The 19,982-nt window shown below is 42.1% G+C and overlaps 1 protein-coding gene across 1 annotated transcript in view; it reads right to left on the bottom strand.

Annotated features, from left to right (window-relative positions):
• The window catches only part of MTMR6 (myotubularin related protein 6), an 87,266-nt gene that overhangs the window by 3,521 nt on the left and 63,763 nt on the right, over window positions 1–19,982 (bottom strand). The window contains exons 8-11 of the mRNA XM_069759061.1: window positions 17,454–17,563; window positions 11,456–11,581; window positions 9,474–9,523; window positions 7,321–7,521 (exon numbers count right to left, since the gene is read on the bottom strand). Of these exons, the coding sequence (XP_069615162.1) occupies window positions 7,321–7,521; window positions 9,474–9,523; window positions 11,456–11,581; window positions 17,454–17,563 (487 nt within the window). The remainder of the gene's footprint in view (window positions 1–7,320; window positions 7,522–9,473; window positions 9,524–11,455; window positions 11,582–17,453; window positions 17,564–19,982) is intronic.

Genomic DNA, 19,982 nt, shown 5'->3' with positions numbered 1-19,982 from the left:
GGAATCATCATTGTCCATATACTACGGGGACATGCATATTCTAGAATACCCGATGCGTTAGAATCGGGCCACAGAGGTATCAGGAGGACTGATCAATATAGAATGTCAGGAGGACTGATCAATATAGAGGTATCAGGAGGACTGATCAATATAGAAGTGTCAGGAGGACTGATCAATATAGAGGTATCAGGAGGACTGATCAATATAGAAGTGTCAGGAGGACTGATCAATATAGAAGTGTCAGGAAGACTGATCAATATAGAAGTGTCAGGAGGACTGATCAATATAGAATGTCAGGAGGACTGATCAATATAGAAGTGTCAGGAAGACTGATCAATATAGAAGTGTCAGGAGGACTGATCAATATAGAATGTCAGGAGGACTGATCAATATAGAGGTATCAGGAGGACTGATCAATATAGAAGTGTCAGGAGGACTGATCAATATAGAGGTATCAGGAGGACTGATCAATATAGAAGTGTCAGGAGGACTGATCAATATAGAAGTGTCAGGAAGACTGATCAATATAGAAGTGTCAGGAGGACTGATCAATATAGAAGTGTCAGGAGGACTGATCAATATTGAAGTGTCAGGAGGACAGATCAATATAGAAGTGTCAGGAGGACTGATCAATATAGAAGTGTCAGGAGGACTGATCAATATTGAAGTGTCAGGAGGACTGATCAATATAGAAGTGTCAGGAGGACTGATCAATATTGAAGTGTCAGGAGGACTGATCAATATAGAAGTGTCAGGAAAACTGTCAGGAGGACTGATCAATATAGAAGTGTCAGGAGGACTGATCAATATTGAAGTGTCAGGAGGACTGATCAATATAGAAGTGTCAGGAGGACTGATCAATATAGAAGTGTCAGGAGGACTGATCAATATAGAAGTGTCAGGAGGACTGATCAATATAGAAGTGTCAGGAGGACTGATCAATATTGAAGTGTCAGGAGGACTGATCAATATAGAAGTGTCAGGAAAACTGTCAGGAGGACTGATCAATATAGAAGTGTCAGGAGGACTGATCAATATAGTGTTGGCGCTATATAAATAAAAATTATTATTATTATTATTATTATTATATAAAAGTGTCAGGAGGACTGATCAAGACACTTCTATATTGATCAGTCCTCCTGACACTTCTATATTGATCAGTCCTCCTGACACTTCAATATTGATCAGTCCTCCTGACACTTCTATATTGATCATTCCTCCTGACACTTCTATATTGATCAGTCCTCCTGACACATCTATATTGATCAGTCCTCCTGACACTTCTATATTGATCAGTCCTCCTGATACCTCTATCCTCCTGATCCTCCTGATCTAGGCCTGATCCTGGCCTAGGCCAGGTCTAGATTGTGGCCCGATTCTAACGCATCGGGTATTCTAGAATATGCATGTCCCCGTAGTATATGGACAATGATGATTCCAGAATTCGCGGCAGACTGTGCCCGTCGCTGATTGGTCGAGGCAACCTTTATGACATCATCGTCACCATGGCAACCATTATGACATCTACGTCGATACTGTGCCCGTCGCTGAATCAGAAACGGGATTTCTATGTCCCACTTCTGTATTGATCAGTCCTCCTGACACTTCTGTATTGATCAGTCCTCCTGACACTTCTATATTGATCAGTCCTCCTGACACTTCTATATTGATCAGTCCTCCTGACACTTCTATATTGATCAGTCCTCCTGATACCTCTATATTGATCAGTCCTCCTGACACTTCTATATTGATCAGTCCTCCTGACACTTCTATATTCATCAGTCCTCCTGACACTTCTATATTGATCAGTCCTCCTGATACCTCTATATTGATCAGTCCTCCTGATATCTCTATATTGATCAGTCCTCCTGACATTCTATATTGATCAGTCCTCCTGACACTTCTATATTGATCAGTCCTCCTGATACCTCTATATTGATCAGTCCTCCTGACACTTCTATATTGATCAGTCCTCCTGACACTTCTATATTGATCAGTCCTCCTGACACTTCTATATTGATCAGTCCTCCTGACACTTCTATATTGATCAGTCCTCCTGACACTTCAATATTGATCAGTCCTCCTGACACTTCTATATTGATCGGTCCTCCTGACACTTCTATATTGATCAGTCCTCCTGACACTTCTATATTGATCAGTCCTCCTGACACTTCTATATTGATCAGTCCTCCTGACTCAGGAGGATCAGGCCTCTATCAGGCCTCTAGGCCAGGCCAGGCCAGGCCTGATAGAAGTGTCAGGAGGACTGATCAATATTGAAGTGTCAGGAGGACTGATCAATATAGAAGTGTCAGGAGGACTGATCAATATAGGAGTGTCAGGAGGACTGATCAATATAGAGGTATCAGGAGGACTGATCAATATAGAATGTCAGGAGGACTGATCAATATAGAGGTATCAGGAGGACTGATCAATATAGAAGTGTCAGGAGGACTGATCAATATAGAGGTATCAGGAGGACTGATCAATATAGAAGTGTCAGGAGGACTGTCAGGAGGACTGATCAATATAGAAGTGTCAGGAGGACTGATCAATATTGAAGTGTCAGGAGGACAGATCAATATAGAAGTGTCAGGAGGACTCAGTCCTCCTGACACTTCTATATTGATCAGTGCTCCTGACACTTCTATATTGATCAGTCCTCCTGACACTTCTATATTGATCAGTCCTCCTGATACCTCTATATTGATCAGTCCTCCTGACACTTCTATATTGATCAGTCCTCCTGATACCTCTATATTGATCAGTCCTCCTGACATTCTATATTGATCAGTCCTCCTGACACTTCTATATTGATCAGTCCTCCTGACACTTCTATATTGATCAGTCCTCCTGACACTTCTATATTGATCAGTCCTCCTGATACCTCCTGATCTCCTATAGGCCTGGCCAGGAGGATCTATCAGGAGGACTGATCAATATAGAGGTGTCAGGAGGACTGATCAATATAGAAGTGTCAGGAGGACTGATCAATATAGAGGTATCAGGAGGACTGATCAATATAGAAGTGTCAGGAGGAATGATCAATACAGAAGTGTCAGGAGGAATGATCAATACAGAAGTGTCAGGAGGAATGATCAATATAGAAGTGTCTATATATATAATTGCCTAAGGGTTTTTCTGTCTGTCTGTCTGTCCTGGAAATCCCACGTCTCTGATTGGTCGAGGCCGCCAGGCCTCGACCAATCAGAGACCGGCACAGCATCGACGTAGAAATCCCGCATCTCTGATTGGTCGAGGCCGCCAGGCCTCGACCAATCAGCAACGGGCACAGCGACGATGATGTCATAAAGGACGTAAACATCTCACGTTTCTGATTCAGCGACGGGCACAGTATCGACGTAGATGTCATAATGGTTGCCATGGCGACGGTGATGTCATAAAGGTTGCCTCGACCAATCAGCGACGGGCACAGTCTGCCGCGAATTCTGGAATCATCATTGTCCATATACTACGGGGACATGCATATTCTAGAATACCCGATGCGTTAGAATCGGGCCACAATCTAGTATATATATATATATACACACACACACAAACACAGTTGTGGGCGAAAGTATTGACACCCCTGCAATTCTGTCAGATAATACGCATTTTCTTCCTGAAAATGATTGCAATCACAAATTCTTTGGTATTATTATCTTCATTTAATTTGTCTTAAATAAAAAAACACAAAAGAGAATGAAGCAAAAAGCAAAACATTGATCATTTCACACAAAACTCCAAAAATGGGCCAGACAAAAGTCTAACACCCAAAGATGGTATACCAACAGAAAGGATGGTGGTCAAGGCTTGATAGGCATCCAAGCCACCATCACGGATGAAACAAGGAGAATCCAGGAATACATCAGAAAAATGTCACCAAAAGATGAGATGCTGAGAGAAAGCCTAAGGCATTAACAACAGATCTGGAAGGAAGAACAGGATCATGAAGCCCCATGGCAAGAGAAGCCGCTGCATGGGATGTACCATCGACAGATAATAGAGGTGGATGGAATGGAGAAATCCTACCAATGGCTGGAGATAGCGGGACTCCGAGACAGCACAGAGGCACTAATCATAGCGGCACAAGCACTAAGTACCAGACCCATAGAAGCACTAATCTACCACACAAGACAAGACCCAAGGTGCAGACTATGCAAAGAAACCTCAGAAACCGTCCAACACATAGTGGCAGGATGCAAAATGTAAGCAGGAACAGCGTAAACCGAACGCCACAACCAAGTAGCGGGAATTGTATACAGGAACATGTGCCCAGCATATGGGCTAAGTCTTCGTAAGTCCAGGTGGGAGACCCCAGAGAAAGTGGTGGAGAATGAAAGGGCTAAAATCCTGTGGGACTTCAAGATCCAGACGGATAAGCAGGTGTTGGCTAACAAACCAGACATTGTGATAGTAGACAAGGATCAGAAGACAACAGTGATAATAGATGTCACAACATCAGAAAGAAAGAAAATGAGGAGCTGGAGAAATACCAGAGCCTCAAAGGAGAAATGGAGAAGATGTGGAAAGTGAAGGCAACAGTGATTCCAGCGGTGATAGGAGCACTTGGAGCAGTGACCCATAAGTTGGGAAAATGGCTACAACAGATCCCAGAAGCAACATCTGAACACTCTGTCCAGACAAGTGCAAAGCTGGGAACAACTAAGATCCTGCGCAGAACCCTCAAACTCCCAAAATGAGCTGATATATATATATATTTGAAGCGGCTAATTTTCTAATTAATTGGATGTACATTATGGTGAAATTAAACGAAAGGCTTTATATAATTAACAAATCAGCACAAAAAACATAATACATTATAGAATGTAAGCCCGCAAGGGCAGGGTCCTCGCCCCTCTGTATCAGTCCGTCATTGTTAGTTTGTTTACTGTATGTGATATCTGTAACTTGTATGTAACCCCTTCTCATGTACAGCACCATGGAATCAATGGTGCTATATAAATAAATAAATAATAATAATAATAATAATAATAATAATAATACACACACATACATATGCATACATTCATACACTGTATATGCTGTTTTTTATTGTTTTTGTGCGGATTTGCTAATTATATAAAGCTTTTCCTTTAATTTCACAGTAATCGTCATCCAATTAATTAGAAAATTAGCCGGTTCCTGCCAGGAGGGGGTGACCTTAATCTGCGCCTCGATTAATCCAGAAACCTATCGTTTTAGTACATTAGCCTAATTGCTGCCAATTGTCAAAACAGCGATTGAAGGGGCATTAATCACTCTAAATACAGCAAATAAGCGCCTTGATTTAGCAGTAAGTAATGTTATAAGATGGCTGTAATTGCTCTCACTAACAAGCGTTGTGGTCACTTCACGGAGACTCATTAGGCTGTAATGGTGCCGATTCAGAAATCTACGTCGTATGTAATAAAGGGAACCTGTTGGGCGTTTCCTGCAGCCCGAAACGGGTGTCAGACTCCTTTGAAACAACCAGCTACAATATATAACAGACTGGCACGTAGCCGGGTCACAGAGAAAACACGGCTTTAAAAAGAACCAGGAACAGAGAGGAGTCAAGGGGGCGGATCCTCCCATCCTGCTAGGTATGATTGACAGTTCCTTCTTTATACACAAACAGGGAGAGAAATAACAGGGATAAGTGAGCAAGAAACCTTTACTTTCCTTCCTGTTCACGGCTCTACTACAAAAATAACGTGTGCCGATATTGTTGCCCAGGGGGTTCGGTATATTAAAGGGGTTGTAACGTTACAGGACAACCCATTATTAATAGTCCGAGAAGAGGTCAACTCCTTTAAATAAAGCCTATCAGCACAAAACTGCTTAAACCAAGCACAGGGGCTCAGTGCACCCTTGGCGCGGCCGCACCATTCATTTCCCCACTTCCTACTAATTCGCCTGCCTCAACACCACCTCTTCTTTGATCAACAGCTCTGGCTTTATAGGAGTCAGAAACAACAAGTGGGAAGGTGCACTGAAATGTTTGGCCTTTCTTAGGATGCACAGAGTGTCTGCTTGGTTTGATCAGTCATTTTGTGTTTTCTGTAGAGTTCGAGGTAAAACTACTCAGCCATCTTAACGAGAATGCATCTAAACAAAATGCCTTATTGTGTAAATCAAGTATTTTATGTTAAATGTACTATATATAGTATATACCTGTTATATATAACAGGTATATACTATATATAGGAGATGACATACAGGTATATACTATATATGGGGGAGATGACACAGCAGGTATATACAGGGGAGATGACATACAGGTATATACTATATACAGGAGATGACATACAGGTATATACTATATACAGGGGAGATGACACACAGGTATATACTATATACAGGAGGAGATGACATACAGGTATATACTATATATAGGAGGAGATGACATACAGGTATATACTATATATAGGAGATGACATACAGGTATATACTATATACAGGGGAGATGACACAGCAGGTATATACTATATACAGGGGAGATGACACACAGCAGGTATATACTATATACAGGGGAGATGACATACAGGTATATACTATATACAGGAGATGACATACAGGTATATACTATATACAGGAGGAGATGACACAGGTATATACTATATACAGGGGAGATGACACACAGGTATATACTATATACAGGAGGAGATGACATACAGCATTTATATACTATATACAGGAGGAGATGACATACAGGTATATACTATTTATAGGAGATGACATACAGGTATATACTATATACAGGGGAGATGACACAGCAGGTATATACTATATACAGGAGGAAATGACACAGGTATATACTGAGGTGAAAATGAGGGGTGTGAGGTGAAAATGAAAAGGTGTGAGTGCAAAATGAGAGGAGTGAGGGAAAATAGTAGAGTGATCGGAAAATGACAAATGTGAGGTCGAAATGACAAGTGTTAGGAAGGAATGAGAGGAGTGAGGGGGAAAATGAGAGATGTGAGGGGGAAAATGAGAGGCATGATGGGAAAATAAGAGGCATGATGGGAAAATAAGAGAAGTGAAGCGCTATAACTAACCACAGATATTCACTATGCCCAGGCAACGCCGGGCTCTTCAGCTAGTATGTATATATATATATATATATATATATATATATATATATATATATATATATATATATACACATATACACACACACACACACATATACAGTGTATATATATATATATATATAATATATTAGAATACATTATATAATTTATGTTTTATTTTTTTACATTTTCGATATTATCATCTGTATTACATCAAAACCCAAGTGGTAGGATATTTCTTCTCCCCCAAGAATAGATCACTAACCTCAGTTCTTCCCGTTCTTTTTCGCATTTTCCAATAAAGTTTCCGAACTGACAGGAGTGTACGTGCTCGTGTATCTGAAGAAGGAACGCTTCATTGAATTCAAAAGCCTGCGGGAATTGCTCGGTCAGATGCCAGACACACTCCAAAAACTGTGTGAACACCGGGGAGATCTCCTTGGCGTCACTGTCCAACTGCCCGCACCTACAACCAAATTCACATAACTTCACATTTCGTTTTTATTTTATTTATTTTTACCCGTCATTAGATATACAGCTCGTAAACCAGCACCATAACGTTAGCCAGAATGGGAATATGTTTCTAAAAATGTCCCTCTTTGTAATCTGCATAGCACCAAAAGGGAAAAAAATATATATATAATGATGCCTGCTACCTGTGAAGAGTCATGAGGGCGGTCCTTGTTTCCTCAGGAGTCATGAAGTGCTGGCTAACATAAGTCATTACCAGCCAAATAAAGTCAAAGCCAGTTCACCTTGCAGATGATAGTGGAGTTGCCTGCATGTGTTGCGGCGCTCGAACAGCTACGAGATATGCAGCTGCGGAGACTCGGACATCTTATTAGAGCCCGAAGAAGACACTCAGGTAGCACATGAACATGCTCAGATAATGTTTGCTCATTACTAGTAACCATGTTTTGAACTCTTGACTTTCAGGATCCATATCTCACCATTCCTTGCTGCTTTAATTGTGAGTCTACCATCATTTTATAGACAATCCTTTTGGCGATCTCATACACAGATGTGACTTGTAACTATTTAGCATCTGATTAGTTATGCAGATTCTCGTCACGTCACTGCATTGTTACTGTTTTGCTCCTGGTAAAGGAATAAACTTTTTCTTCCTGTATACTATGAATTACAACCTGTTCTCTCGTTCCCCGATAGCTCAGTATGTTATTAGGTTGATTCCCAAGGGAAAGGTCACAGGTTCGAATCGAGGAGCAGCCATGAAGATTTCCCAAGAAAGAGAAACAGCATCATCCAGCCCATCGATAGCGGTCATCATGTGAGTGCCATAACAGTTGGAAGAATGCGAAATTAAGTCCATGCATCCATGCAAAAGCCAAAAGGTGGAGATCCGGGCACAATATCGGAGTCAACAAGTCGGCTCATCATAAGGTTTATCAGTTTTGGCGCGACAAACACAGCAGTGGAGGTGGCTCGAACGCTTCATAATAGAGAGATCACTGACATCCGTGCTACGCACGTTACACAAGTCTGGAATGGTGGCACCAAAAAAAGATGAAGAAGCCACAACTTCAATATCGTCATAAGAGGAGCCGGCTCGAGTTTACGAATAAGTATGAAAAGTGGACAGTAGAAGATTGGGAACGGGTGACTTGGAGCGATGAGATGAAAGTTTATAGACTCGACTCTGATGGGCGCAAATCAGACTGAAAGAAACAAGGGAAAAAAAGGTCTAACGGATCGAGAAACTGAAGGAACTGTCAAGTACGGCGTAGGAATCCTCATGATAGGGGGTTGTCTCACAGCCGAAGGCATTGGATACTTGACCAGGATCGATGGTGGTCTCAATGCTGAGCTATGTGTGAGTATCCTACTAGACGAGTTACTGCACACAGTCATGTACGCTCATGTACTCAGTACTATGGGTATGAAAAGGACGACATAGTGTTCCAACAACACGAAGAATACAGCAAGATTAGAAGAGATCTGGGACCAGATTTGGGTCGAGAGCATGCCAAGAAGGATTCAGACAGTGTAGAAAGGCAAAGATGGATTTACAAAATACTAATAATAAAAATGTAGATATTTAGGAGCAAAACAGTAACAATGCAGTGACGGGACAAGAATCTGAATAACTAATCAGATGCTAAATAACGGCAAAGTCAAATTTATTTGTGAGATGGCCAAGATGATTGTCTATAAAATTATAGTAGTCTCACGTTCAAAGCAGAAGTGAATGGTGAGATATGGAACCTGAAAGTCAAAAGCGCAAAACATTTTTACCCTTTTGCTCATAAGTGTAAGGAGCATCCAAATATCCTATTACTTATTTCCATTTAGTTCCATGCCGGCGATCGAGCGATTCATTTGCAACGACGGATAGAAACCGGATGTTTTTATTCACTTACAGCAAACACTATTATTATTACTAGGAAGACAAATGTTTACCTGTCTGCAAACTTGTGTCCAAATGATATCCAGTCTTTCTCAATTAAAACCTGAAAAAGAAGAAGGGAAAACCTTGGACCTTTACTAAAGGAAGTTTTCTCTAACCGCTTAGATGCAACAGTCGCTGTGGAAACACTGACTGCAGATTCTAAGCAGTTAGTAATCACTGATCCGTGAGGATGTGCTAGATGTGTACAGTACTTTGCGGTGAGCTCGTCCTGACCGCACCACATATAAATAGTAGAGAGAGGATGAGCCAACTACCAATTACTGAATCCTAGAGTCCATGTTATATATCATCTAGGCGTTAGTGGTGAGCGAACGTGCTGGGATAAGGTGTTATCCGCCATGCTCAGGTGCTAACCCAGTGTCCTCGGCGTGCTTGAATAACAGGCTCTAGTCCTGTAGCTGCAGGTCTCGCGGCTTTTTGACAGCCACAACACATGCAGTGATTTCCGGTTTGTTAGGCACTCCCTGCATGTGTTGTGTCTGTTGAACAGCCGCGAGACCCGCAGCCACAGGACTAGAACATATTTTTCGAGCACTCGGAAGACACTCAGCACCCGAGCATAAATAACACCTTATCCCAGCATGCTCACTCATCACTACTAGGCATCAGAAGAGCAAAATTTGCTCCACATAACCTACAGTCCATGTACTCATCTGTCCATAGACACAGTCAGTGGGGCATCACTAGTTTGTGTACGGGGTCTCCTTGACTGAGGATCTTCACATTTCTACATGCCTATCCTTTGCCAGTGTCTCTGCCCCACTTTAGGCCGAACTTACATGTTATAGATGGTGAAATGTTTGCACAACAACTTTAAGTACATGGCCACCTGACTGGAAAACTCAAGTCCTCGGCCATACAGAAGTAGATCTCATGGCAATAATCTCTTTCAACTGCTTGTGAGGGCGCAGTCAGACGGCCGTATAAGTCGGGACCAAGATCGGACAGCAATGCACAGACTGCCCAACCCGAGCATGACAGCTTCATGTATATCTATGCGGCTGCGCACGGCGTTCCAATCTCAGACTGATTAAAGAGAACCTGTCACCCCCAAAATCGAAGATGAGCCAAGCCCACCGGCATCAGGGACTTATCTACAGCATTCTGTAATGCGTAGATTAGCCTCCGATGTATCCTGAAAGATGAGAAAAAGAGGTTAGATTATACTCACCCAGGAGCGGTCCCGCTGTGGTCCGGGTCCGATGGGTGTCGCTGTCCGGTCCGGGGCCTCCAATCTTCTTACGATGACGTCCTCTTCTTGTAGACACGCTGTGGCTCCAGCGCAGGCGTACTTTATCTCCCCTTTTGAGGATAGAGCAAAGTACTGCAGTGCGCAGGCGCTGGGCCTCTCTGACCTTTCCCGGCGCCTGCGCACTGCAGTACTTTGCTCTGCCCTCAACAGGACAAAGTACGCCTGCAGCAGGGCCGCAGCATGACTACAAGAAGAGGACGTCATCGTAAGAAGATGGGAGGCCCCGGACCGGACCGAGACACCCATCGGACCAGAACCGGACCGCCCTCCCAGGTGAGTATAATCTAACGTCTTTTTCTTATCTTTCAGGATACATCGGGGGCTTATCTACAGCATTACAGAATGCTGTAGATAAGCTCCTAATGCCGGTGGGCTTAGCTCACCTTCGATTTTGGTCGTGACAGGTTCCCTTTAATACAGCCGCCTTACTGTTCCCTAATTGTGAAATGTAGCTGTGCAATGAGCTCACTAATGGCTCAGTAGTGCTCTACATCACCCGTACAAAACCCGATTCTCAGCCTGATATTACTGAGCCAAAAATATGTCTGTAAATGGATTCTCGAAGGAAAATTCGTCTTTTTAAATATTTATACAAGATTTCTAACTTCTGTTTTATATATCCTACTAAATCCCTGCTGCCATCTGGATCTCCTCCATGCTGTACGGCGCATCCTTCTTTAGTTTTCGCAGGGAGAACACAACAGGTGGCGCTGGACTTACCATGAATCCTTTGATGGTTCTGTAAAATGGATCAAGCAGTAAGGATCCCAGTGAGCAGACTTGTGATGTGCGGTCCCAGCCATCGGAGCAATGGACGAGCACGCTGGTCCTCTCATCATATATAGCCTGGGAACAGAGAAATTAATGGCTCTGGTGCGTGTACCATAGAGGCAGCTCATACACTGGCTGGGACCAGGATTCCTTAGATTAGACTTTTAGTGACCAGACTATTTTTTTTTTCATGTACGGTACAGACCAAAAGTTTGGACACACCCTCTCATTTAAAGATTTGTCTGTATTTTCATGACTGAAAATTGTACATTCACACTGAAGGCATCAAAACTATGAATTAACACATGTGGAATTATATACTTAACAAAACTTCCAGAAAACACGCTATTAGCCACCATAGATATATAGTCTCTCTATTCCAACATTCCTCATGAGGATGGAATTGCAGCATGTAAATATTTCCTTCAAAAGAACAATCTAGCCACAGAACCAACACTGCAATTTATCAGGGTTGTGCTCCATCACAACTATTTTTCTTTTGGGAACAATTTATACCAACAGAGTATGGGCAGCGCCATGGGAAGCAAAATGTCCCCACAATATGCTAACTTATTTATGGTGAAACTAGAGGAAGAATTTTTGTCATCTTGTTCTGGTAAACCTTTTGCTTACTTCCGCTACATTGATGATCTGCTAATAATATGGACAGGCTCAAAAGATGATCTACTCACCTTCCACAATAACTTCAACAAGTTCCACCCAACCATCAAGCTCTCCCTCAACGTTTCAAAGACCCAAATACATTTTCTGGACATCACCATATACATCAAGGACAATGCCGTACAGACATCCATTTACCACAAGCCCACCGGACGTCCGGCTTATCTTAGATGGAACAGCTTTCATCCAAGACACACAAGAAAATCCATCATCTACAGTCAAGCTCTGTTTGGCCACTGTTTTTTCTTTACTTCGCTGCTTTTTTCTTGCCGTAATACAAATTCTAACAGTCTATTCAGTAGGACTATCAGCTGTGTATCCACCAGACTTCTGCTCAACACATAACGGATGGTCCCAACCCCATTTATAAGGCAAGAAATCCCACTTATTAAACCTGACAGGGTACACCTGTGAAGTGAAAACCATTCCCGGTGACTACCTCTTGAAGCCCATCAAGAGAATGCCAAGAGAGTGCAAAGCAGTCATCAAATCAAAAGGTGGCTACTTTGAAGAACCTAGAATATAAGACATATTTTCAGTTGTTTCACACTTTTTTGTTAAGTATATAATTCCACATGTGTTAATTCATAGTTTTGATGCCTTCAGTGTGAATTTACAATTTTCATAGTCATGAAAATACAGAAAAATCTTTAAATGAGAAGGTGTGTCCAAACTTTTGGTCTGTACTGTGTGTTTCCCACATTTCAGCAGCCATTACTGTTTTTTTATTTTTTCACTTGTGTAACAGTATGATGCCTTTTATTGTATGGGAGAAATTGTATTATTTGGTGGTACATATAGACTAATCTGTAATTTATTTTAAAAATTATATATTTATTTTTTCTTTTTTTTGCTCTATTGTCAGCATTTTGTCCTTCCTAATTAGGATGCTAATAATCCATTCTGTGCGCAGCGGCAAACCTCTAATAACGATCTTTATTCGCTGCTCTCCAACATGGTACATGGCGCTGTACAGTCCAACGGGTGTGCGGACCAACCTCGCAGCCCCTAGTGAGCTCTCTAATCCGACCCTTCTGTCCATGACTGATAGGGCCTGGGATAGTGAGCTCACAATCCACACAGACATTGCGATTTACATAAATTAGGGGACCTGACAGCTTCGCTTTAAAGGAGCACTGCCATCAAAGTTTTTATCCTCTTAATATATTGCAGTCATATTATACAGCACTGTGTACTTACAATTGCTCATTTTACCTTTCTACCCAGACAATTCTTTTCTTTTCTCTGCTCTATGTCGAAACAAGAAGTCTCTTGTCCCTACAAAAATCATCCCCCTCTAATTCCTGCCCCAGTTGCTGCCTCCTTCCCCTGCCAGGGACTTTTGCAGTAACTCATGACTCATACAGGGAAAATTGCCCTCCTTTTTCTACATAGAGCTTAGAAGGATTCAGCTAGTTATTAATCACGCGATGTCATAGATCTAATGGAAAAAGAGAAGAATTATCTGGGTAGAAAGATAAAATGAGCAATTGTAAGGACACAGTGCTGTATAATATGATGACTGCAATATATTAAGAGGAAAAAAACTTTGATGGGAGGAGGAGGAAGGCTCCTTTAAAGAGGACTTTTCACCAGTTCAAAAGTGATTAGTTTTTGCTTTTATTTTATTATTATAGTGCCAAATAAATAAAATGTCCCCTATCTCTAGAACCGTATGTTGCATTAAAAAATAAATAAAATAAAAATGGCATTCTAAGGGGAATAAACTAGGAATACAAACGGGCCCCTTTTGACCTGGTGACAGGTCCCCTTTAAGTAATAAAAATGTCTGTAATCTTCAGAAGAATAAGCTGTAGCTCTTGGTTATTAGGAAGAACTGATAAAAAGGAGTCATATCACAGAAAGTGGCGTAAACTGTCTGAAAAACCCGCAAATGATTGACCGTCCAAATAACATTACCGCAGATAATCCCAAGCAGTAACTTCACTGACTGCAGTGTGCAGTGTGCGACCCTTCCTCATGGGTTCCTCTGATGCCTGGAGACATATAATGGCTATCTGTAGCCGGCGAGCACCAGGAACCTGTCCTAATTGTGATTCCAGGCAGGGAGGAGCGCGGCCCCGGGTGACACCAGTGAGCGGCCACACATACTAATGGATATCTCCAGGCCCTGGGCACTCACCTGTCAGCAAAAAGCTGGACTCATCTCATTTCCCATCACAATGCCAAAACCTCCGAATCTGACGGCTGCCCCCCACCGTAAGTGTAATTAGGTGACGCTATTATACATACATTTCTATTGTGATCTACAGGAGTAATCTCATCTCCAAGATCTTATCCCACTATGTAGTAGGTGTAATAATAATAATAGCAGCAAATACCTCCAATTAGAAATGTAGGATAGTTCTTCTGATTCGCTAGGTCATTTACCCCATGTGCAGGGCATTGCAGTAGCTTAGATATCCATGGATACAGCCACCTATATAGTGATAGTTAGCTGTTAGTGGCCGTAACCACGGATACCCAAGCTACTGCAATGCCCTGCACATAGGGGAAGTGACATGGTGAATCAGAAGAACTATACTACATTTCTAATTGTAGGTATTTGATAATATTATTATAACACCTAGTACATATTGGGATAGGACCTTGGAGATAAGAATACTCCTTTATTGCCCGCATTGGAGAACATCTTTCGATGGCTATAAATATTGTATCAGGTACCCAATGAACATTTAGATGTAATAATGCAATATTACAATTTATCTGCAGCAATCAAAGTGAATATGGCCGCTTACCCTAGTAACATCAGGGTGCAGGAAGCGAGACCCTGGCATATGCATTTTATCCAGCTAGCACCGTTAGAAGGAAAATGAAAGCTGCAGACTATTTCGTGCTCCTGAAACAATTAGTCTTGTACTGTCCTTTAACCCCATAATGACCTATGACATGCAGTGTCCGTCATAGGTCACCTCCCCCTCTTTGGTGCAGCTTCGGCGATGAGCCCGCTCCTTTTCCGTCACATGACAGCTGATCCACCTGCGGCTGTTAACTAGTTAAATGCCGCTGTCAATCTCTGACAGTGGCATTTAACTCGCGCAAACTTGGATGTACGTTTTAGCTCCGTCCATGTCACATGACCGTGGGACGCCAAGGGCTCCCCCATACACACGCATGCTCCGCCTAGAAAAGTCTGCATAGTATTCATTGGGAAGAGGGTAACAAGCAGCTGCCAGACTCTGCTCACCTCCTGCAGGAATACGCCGGAGTTCAGCCTTCTTTTCTCCGATCTCTGGCATCACATTGCCCTTTAAATCTTTGGGTTTCGTAAAATAATATTTAAAGGGAATTTATCTACTTGAAAATGCCGTCCGATCTGCAGGCCCCATGTTATAGAGCAGGAGGAGCAGAGAAGATTGATATATAGATTTGTGGGAAAAGATTCATGATGACATATGTATTAATCATGTAAACATCAGCTCCTCCTGGGCATTTCAGTCCAGTGGGCGGTCCTATCAGTGATGACCGTCCCCCATGTATAAGTGTAGGACCGCCCACTGGACCCGAAAAGGCCAGAATAAGCACAAGAGTATGAAGGAGTAAAACACAGGTTATACTGGGTCTTTTCCCACAAATCTATATATCAATCTGCTCTATAACATGGGGTCTGCAGATTGGAAGATCCTTTAGGTGAAAGGTTCCTGTTAAAGGGAACCTGTCACCCCGTTTTTTCAGTATGAGATAAAAATACCGTTAAATAGGGCCTGAGCTGTGCTTTACTATAGTGTATTTTCTGTCCCCTGATTCCCCACCTATGCTGCCGAAATACCTTACAAAAGTCGCCGTTTTTCGCCTGTCAATCAGGCTGGTCTGGTGAAAAGGGCGTGGTCACAGCGCTGTTTCTCCTCCACATCTTGCTTATCTTCCCGTTGGTGGCGTAGTGCTTCTCGCATGCGCAAGTGCCGAATGCACTGCGCAGCTGTAGAAAAAGAGCGCGATCTATGCTATTCAGCGGTTTATCGGTGGGCGCGGCCATCTTCCTGAGGCCGCGCGTGCACAGATGGAGTGTCCTGCTTCCCGGGGCTTCAGGAAAATGGCCGCGGGATGCCGCGTGTGCGCAAATGGAGATCGTGGCGGCCATTTTCCTGAAGCCGAGTTCGCATCTCAGTGCATTCGGCACTTGCGCATGCGAGAAGCACTACGCCACCAACGGGAAGATAAGCAAGATGTGGGGGAGAAACAGCGCTCTGACCACGCCCTTTTGACCAGACCAGCCTGATTGACAGGCGAAAACGGCGACTTTTGTAAGGTATTTCGGCAGCTTAGGGGTGGAATCAGGGGACAAAAAATACCCTATTGTAAAGCACAGCTCAGGCCCTATGTAACGGTATTTTTATCTCCTACTGAAAAAACGGGGTGACAGGTTCCCTTTCATGTGCATGGGCACCTATAGCGAGGGCTGCTGACGTATGGGGGGGATAAATTAGATAAGGTGGGATGTTATGAGACCTGGATCATAGATGGCAGTGACTGAACAGAGTCAGAGGCAGTGTGTTACCCCGAGATATGTAAATCATTGTAGAATTATGGGGGAATCGGTCACCAGATTTCACAATGCAAACTGCAGACATTTTTAAACAGCTTTCTCAAACCTGATGTGGCCGGTGTCCTTACGTTGAAAATCCAGGTCAGAATGGCCGTCTAATCCGTTTTGGAAGCTTTTATTACTGCCTGACATTAAAATGAAGATTTTACGAGTCCAACTCCTAAAATATCCATCTTAATAGCTATGTTGACATGGGGCTTTCAAAGTAAGTACACCACCCTCATGGGGTCCAAGAGATTTACTCAATAATATAAGCAAAGTGAAATCTGTTGAGAGATCCGCCTTAAATGTTATTTGACTCATGAATATACTTTTCGAATGGAACCATTATCAGTTCTCTGCTTGATGTCATTGAATGGAACCATTATCAGTTCTCTGCTTGATGTCATTGAATGGAACCATTATCAGTTCTCTGCTTGATGTCATTGAATGGAACCATTATCAGTTCTCTGCTTGATGTCATTGAATGGAACCATTATCAGTTCTCTGCTTGATGTCATTGAATGGAACCATTTTCGGTTTACTGTTAAAAACTTGGCCTGAAAATGAGATTGAAAGCTCTCGCTCTCTCTTTTTACTGAACTCTTCCGCTGTGTGAGCCGCTCAACCTATGAACGTTTGCATTCACTGACAGCAAGCAGTGAACCAGAAAACTGAAGCCTGAGCGATGATTTCCCAGTGATGCCGTGAATTCTGTACCTTCGCTAACCAGACGGACGCATCCAGCACGGCTTTGATGTGACGCAGCCATCCGCAGCTTTCTAGGCCACTTAGAAAGTCATTTACAGAGAGATTCCTTGATCCACAAACTGAAAAAAAAAATTAAATAATAATTAATTAATCCATACTCTTGGACATGAATTGTTAATTAGATCTCATTTTTGGACGCTCCTTTGTGCATGTATCTGTATGAACAGGCGGTATGTGGTGTTACCCTGTGTGGTCTATACCTTTTTTTGACATTCTCCTTTTTTTATATTTTTTATTGTGTCTTGACAATTTTTTAATGAAAGTAAAAACTTTGTATGCATTCCTGGCTACTACTATGTCGTTATAGGTTTTCTTGATTATAATGGGAGAGCCGTTAACTGTGGTCCATTAGATTAACCATTTAAATGCCGCTGTCAGCAATGAGGGTACTACACCTCCGCCCGGGAAGCGGGACTGCGTGGTACCAACCGGTTAATATAATAGAATATCATAAAATCACTTGTTCCAAGTCCCCTAAGGGGACTAAAAAGACCATGTACGAAATAAATAACGTTTTTAAAAATATATATTAAATTAAAAAAATGTTAGGAATATAAAAATTCAAATCACCACTTTTCTTCCTGGAGAAAAATCAAGAAATATAAATAAAATATTTGGGATCACCACATCTGTAAAAGTCCAGGCTACTAAAAGATGTCTTGACAGGAAGGGTACATGTGGTAATCGCAGAAAAAAAAAAAAAATGGCAGAACTGCAGTTTTCAGTCACTAAACCATTCTGGAAAAAAAAAAAAAAAAATCTTATGAACCACAAACTGGTACCATTAAAAAGGTCACCGCACCAAAAAAAAAAAACAAGACTTCACAGAACTCAATGGATGTAAGAAGCAAAAAACAAACAGCAGGTCTTGGAAAATGGTGTAAAAGCACAACATTTTCCCCCTTTTTCCAGTACATTATGCGGTAAAATGAATGGGATCATTCAAAGCTACAACTGATCCTGTAAAAAAACAAGCCTTTATATAGATATGGTGACAGTAAAATAAAAAAAAAAAAGGTCATGGCTTTTGAAAAAAGGTGAGGAAAAAATGGGGAAAAAAAAAAAAGAACACGGAAAATCATCCGTTCGTGAAAGGGTTAATCATTCCATGGTCCTGCAGACTGCACTGTTCCATGGGGCGCTTTATTCCCTTAGCTCTGGATAACCAGAGGTGCACACTGCCATCTAGTGGATTAAACAGAATATACAGAAATCTTCTATTTGACTCACTTTTTCCATTAGGATGCAACAAAAACCTTCTGATATTTCATCCGCATCTTTACCGAAGAAAATTGTAAGCTTTTTATCCCCTTAGGACAGTATAATCCTTTCCAAAAAGGTTATACGGGCCAACCCCAAAAGTTCCTTCATTGATACTCGCCTATCAGTACCCAAATGTATCTCCAGTGATGAGTGAACGCGCTGAGATAAGGTGTTATCTGAGCATGCTCATATCCTAACCGAGTGTCTTCGGCGTGCTCGAATACTATGTTCGAGTCCCCGAGAGACTGTATGTCTCATGGATGTTCGACAGCCACAACACATGTAGGGATTGCTTAACAAACAGGAAATCCCTGTATGTGTTGCTGCTGTCCATCAGCCATGAGATATGCAGCCGCAGGGATTAGAACATATTATTCGAGCACGCCAAAGACACTCGGTTAGCACACCAGCATGCTCAGATAACACCTTATCCCAGCACGTTCACTTGTCTCCAACACAGAATATATCCACACCACCAGCTGCCTGACCACCTGTGATTGGCTGCAGCGGTCAAGTGACTTGAGCAGACCTCGATCAAAGAAATAAAATCTACAGACGTGCTGCTCAAGTCACCTGACAGCTGCAGCCAATCACAAGGTGCAGCAGTCCTGCGGTTGGTGGTATGGTGACATTTCCACTTCCTGTGTCAGTGCAGACCCCTGAGCAGCCAGCGCTGGATACAGGTGGGGTTTTGAATTTCTACAAAAATGTAAAACAACAAATAAATTTCTTTCAACTTCACAATTGTGTTCCACTTGTTGTTGATTCTTCACCAAAAATTTACATTTTGTATCTTTATGTTTGAAGCATGATATGTAGGAAAAGGTTGAAAAGTTCCAGGGGGCCGAATACTTTCGCATGGCACTGTATTCATATATGTCCAGGAGGAATAATAGAAGAACTACACAATGCAAAGGTTTGGGTTTGTTTTTTTTTTAACGATGCTCCATCACTGGTTCTCATTGGGCAACACTGACGTTTGGGGAGACAGACACATCAGGACAGAACAAATCAAGTCCTTTCTATCTACCATAAATAGACCGTAAAATAATAAAGATGACATTTTCTTAGTCCTATAGGGAAAAAAAAAACTTGAAAAATAATTCCCCAGTCTATTTCCCACCATATAAAGTAATGGAAGAATAAGAATGAGCCCCCAGGGGTTAGGAGTTCTGACTTGGAATGAAGCATTTTCCCTGCACATTGGTACCGAGA

Source organism: Ranitomeya imitator, chromosome 3 (genome assembly GCF_032444005.1).
Source record: "Ranitomeya imitator isolate aRanImi1 chromosome 3, aRanImi1.pri, whole genome shotgun sequence".
NCBI lineage: Eukaryota > Metazoa > Chordata > Amphibia > Anura > Dendrobatidae > Ranitomeya > Ranitomeya imitator.
Note: the sequence above shows the minus strand (reverse complement) of the source record. Positions and strands in the feature narration are given on the sequence as shown.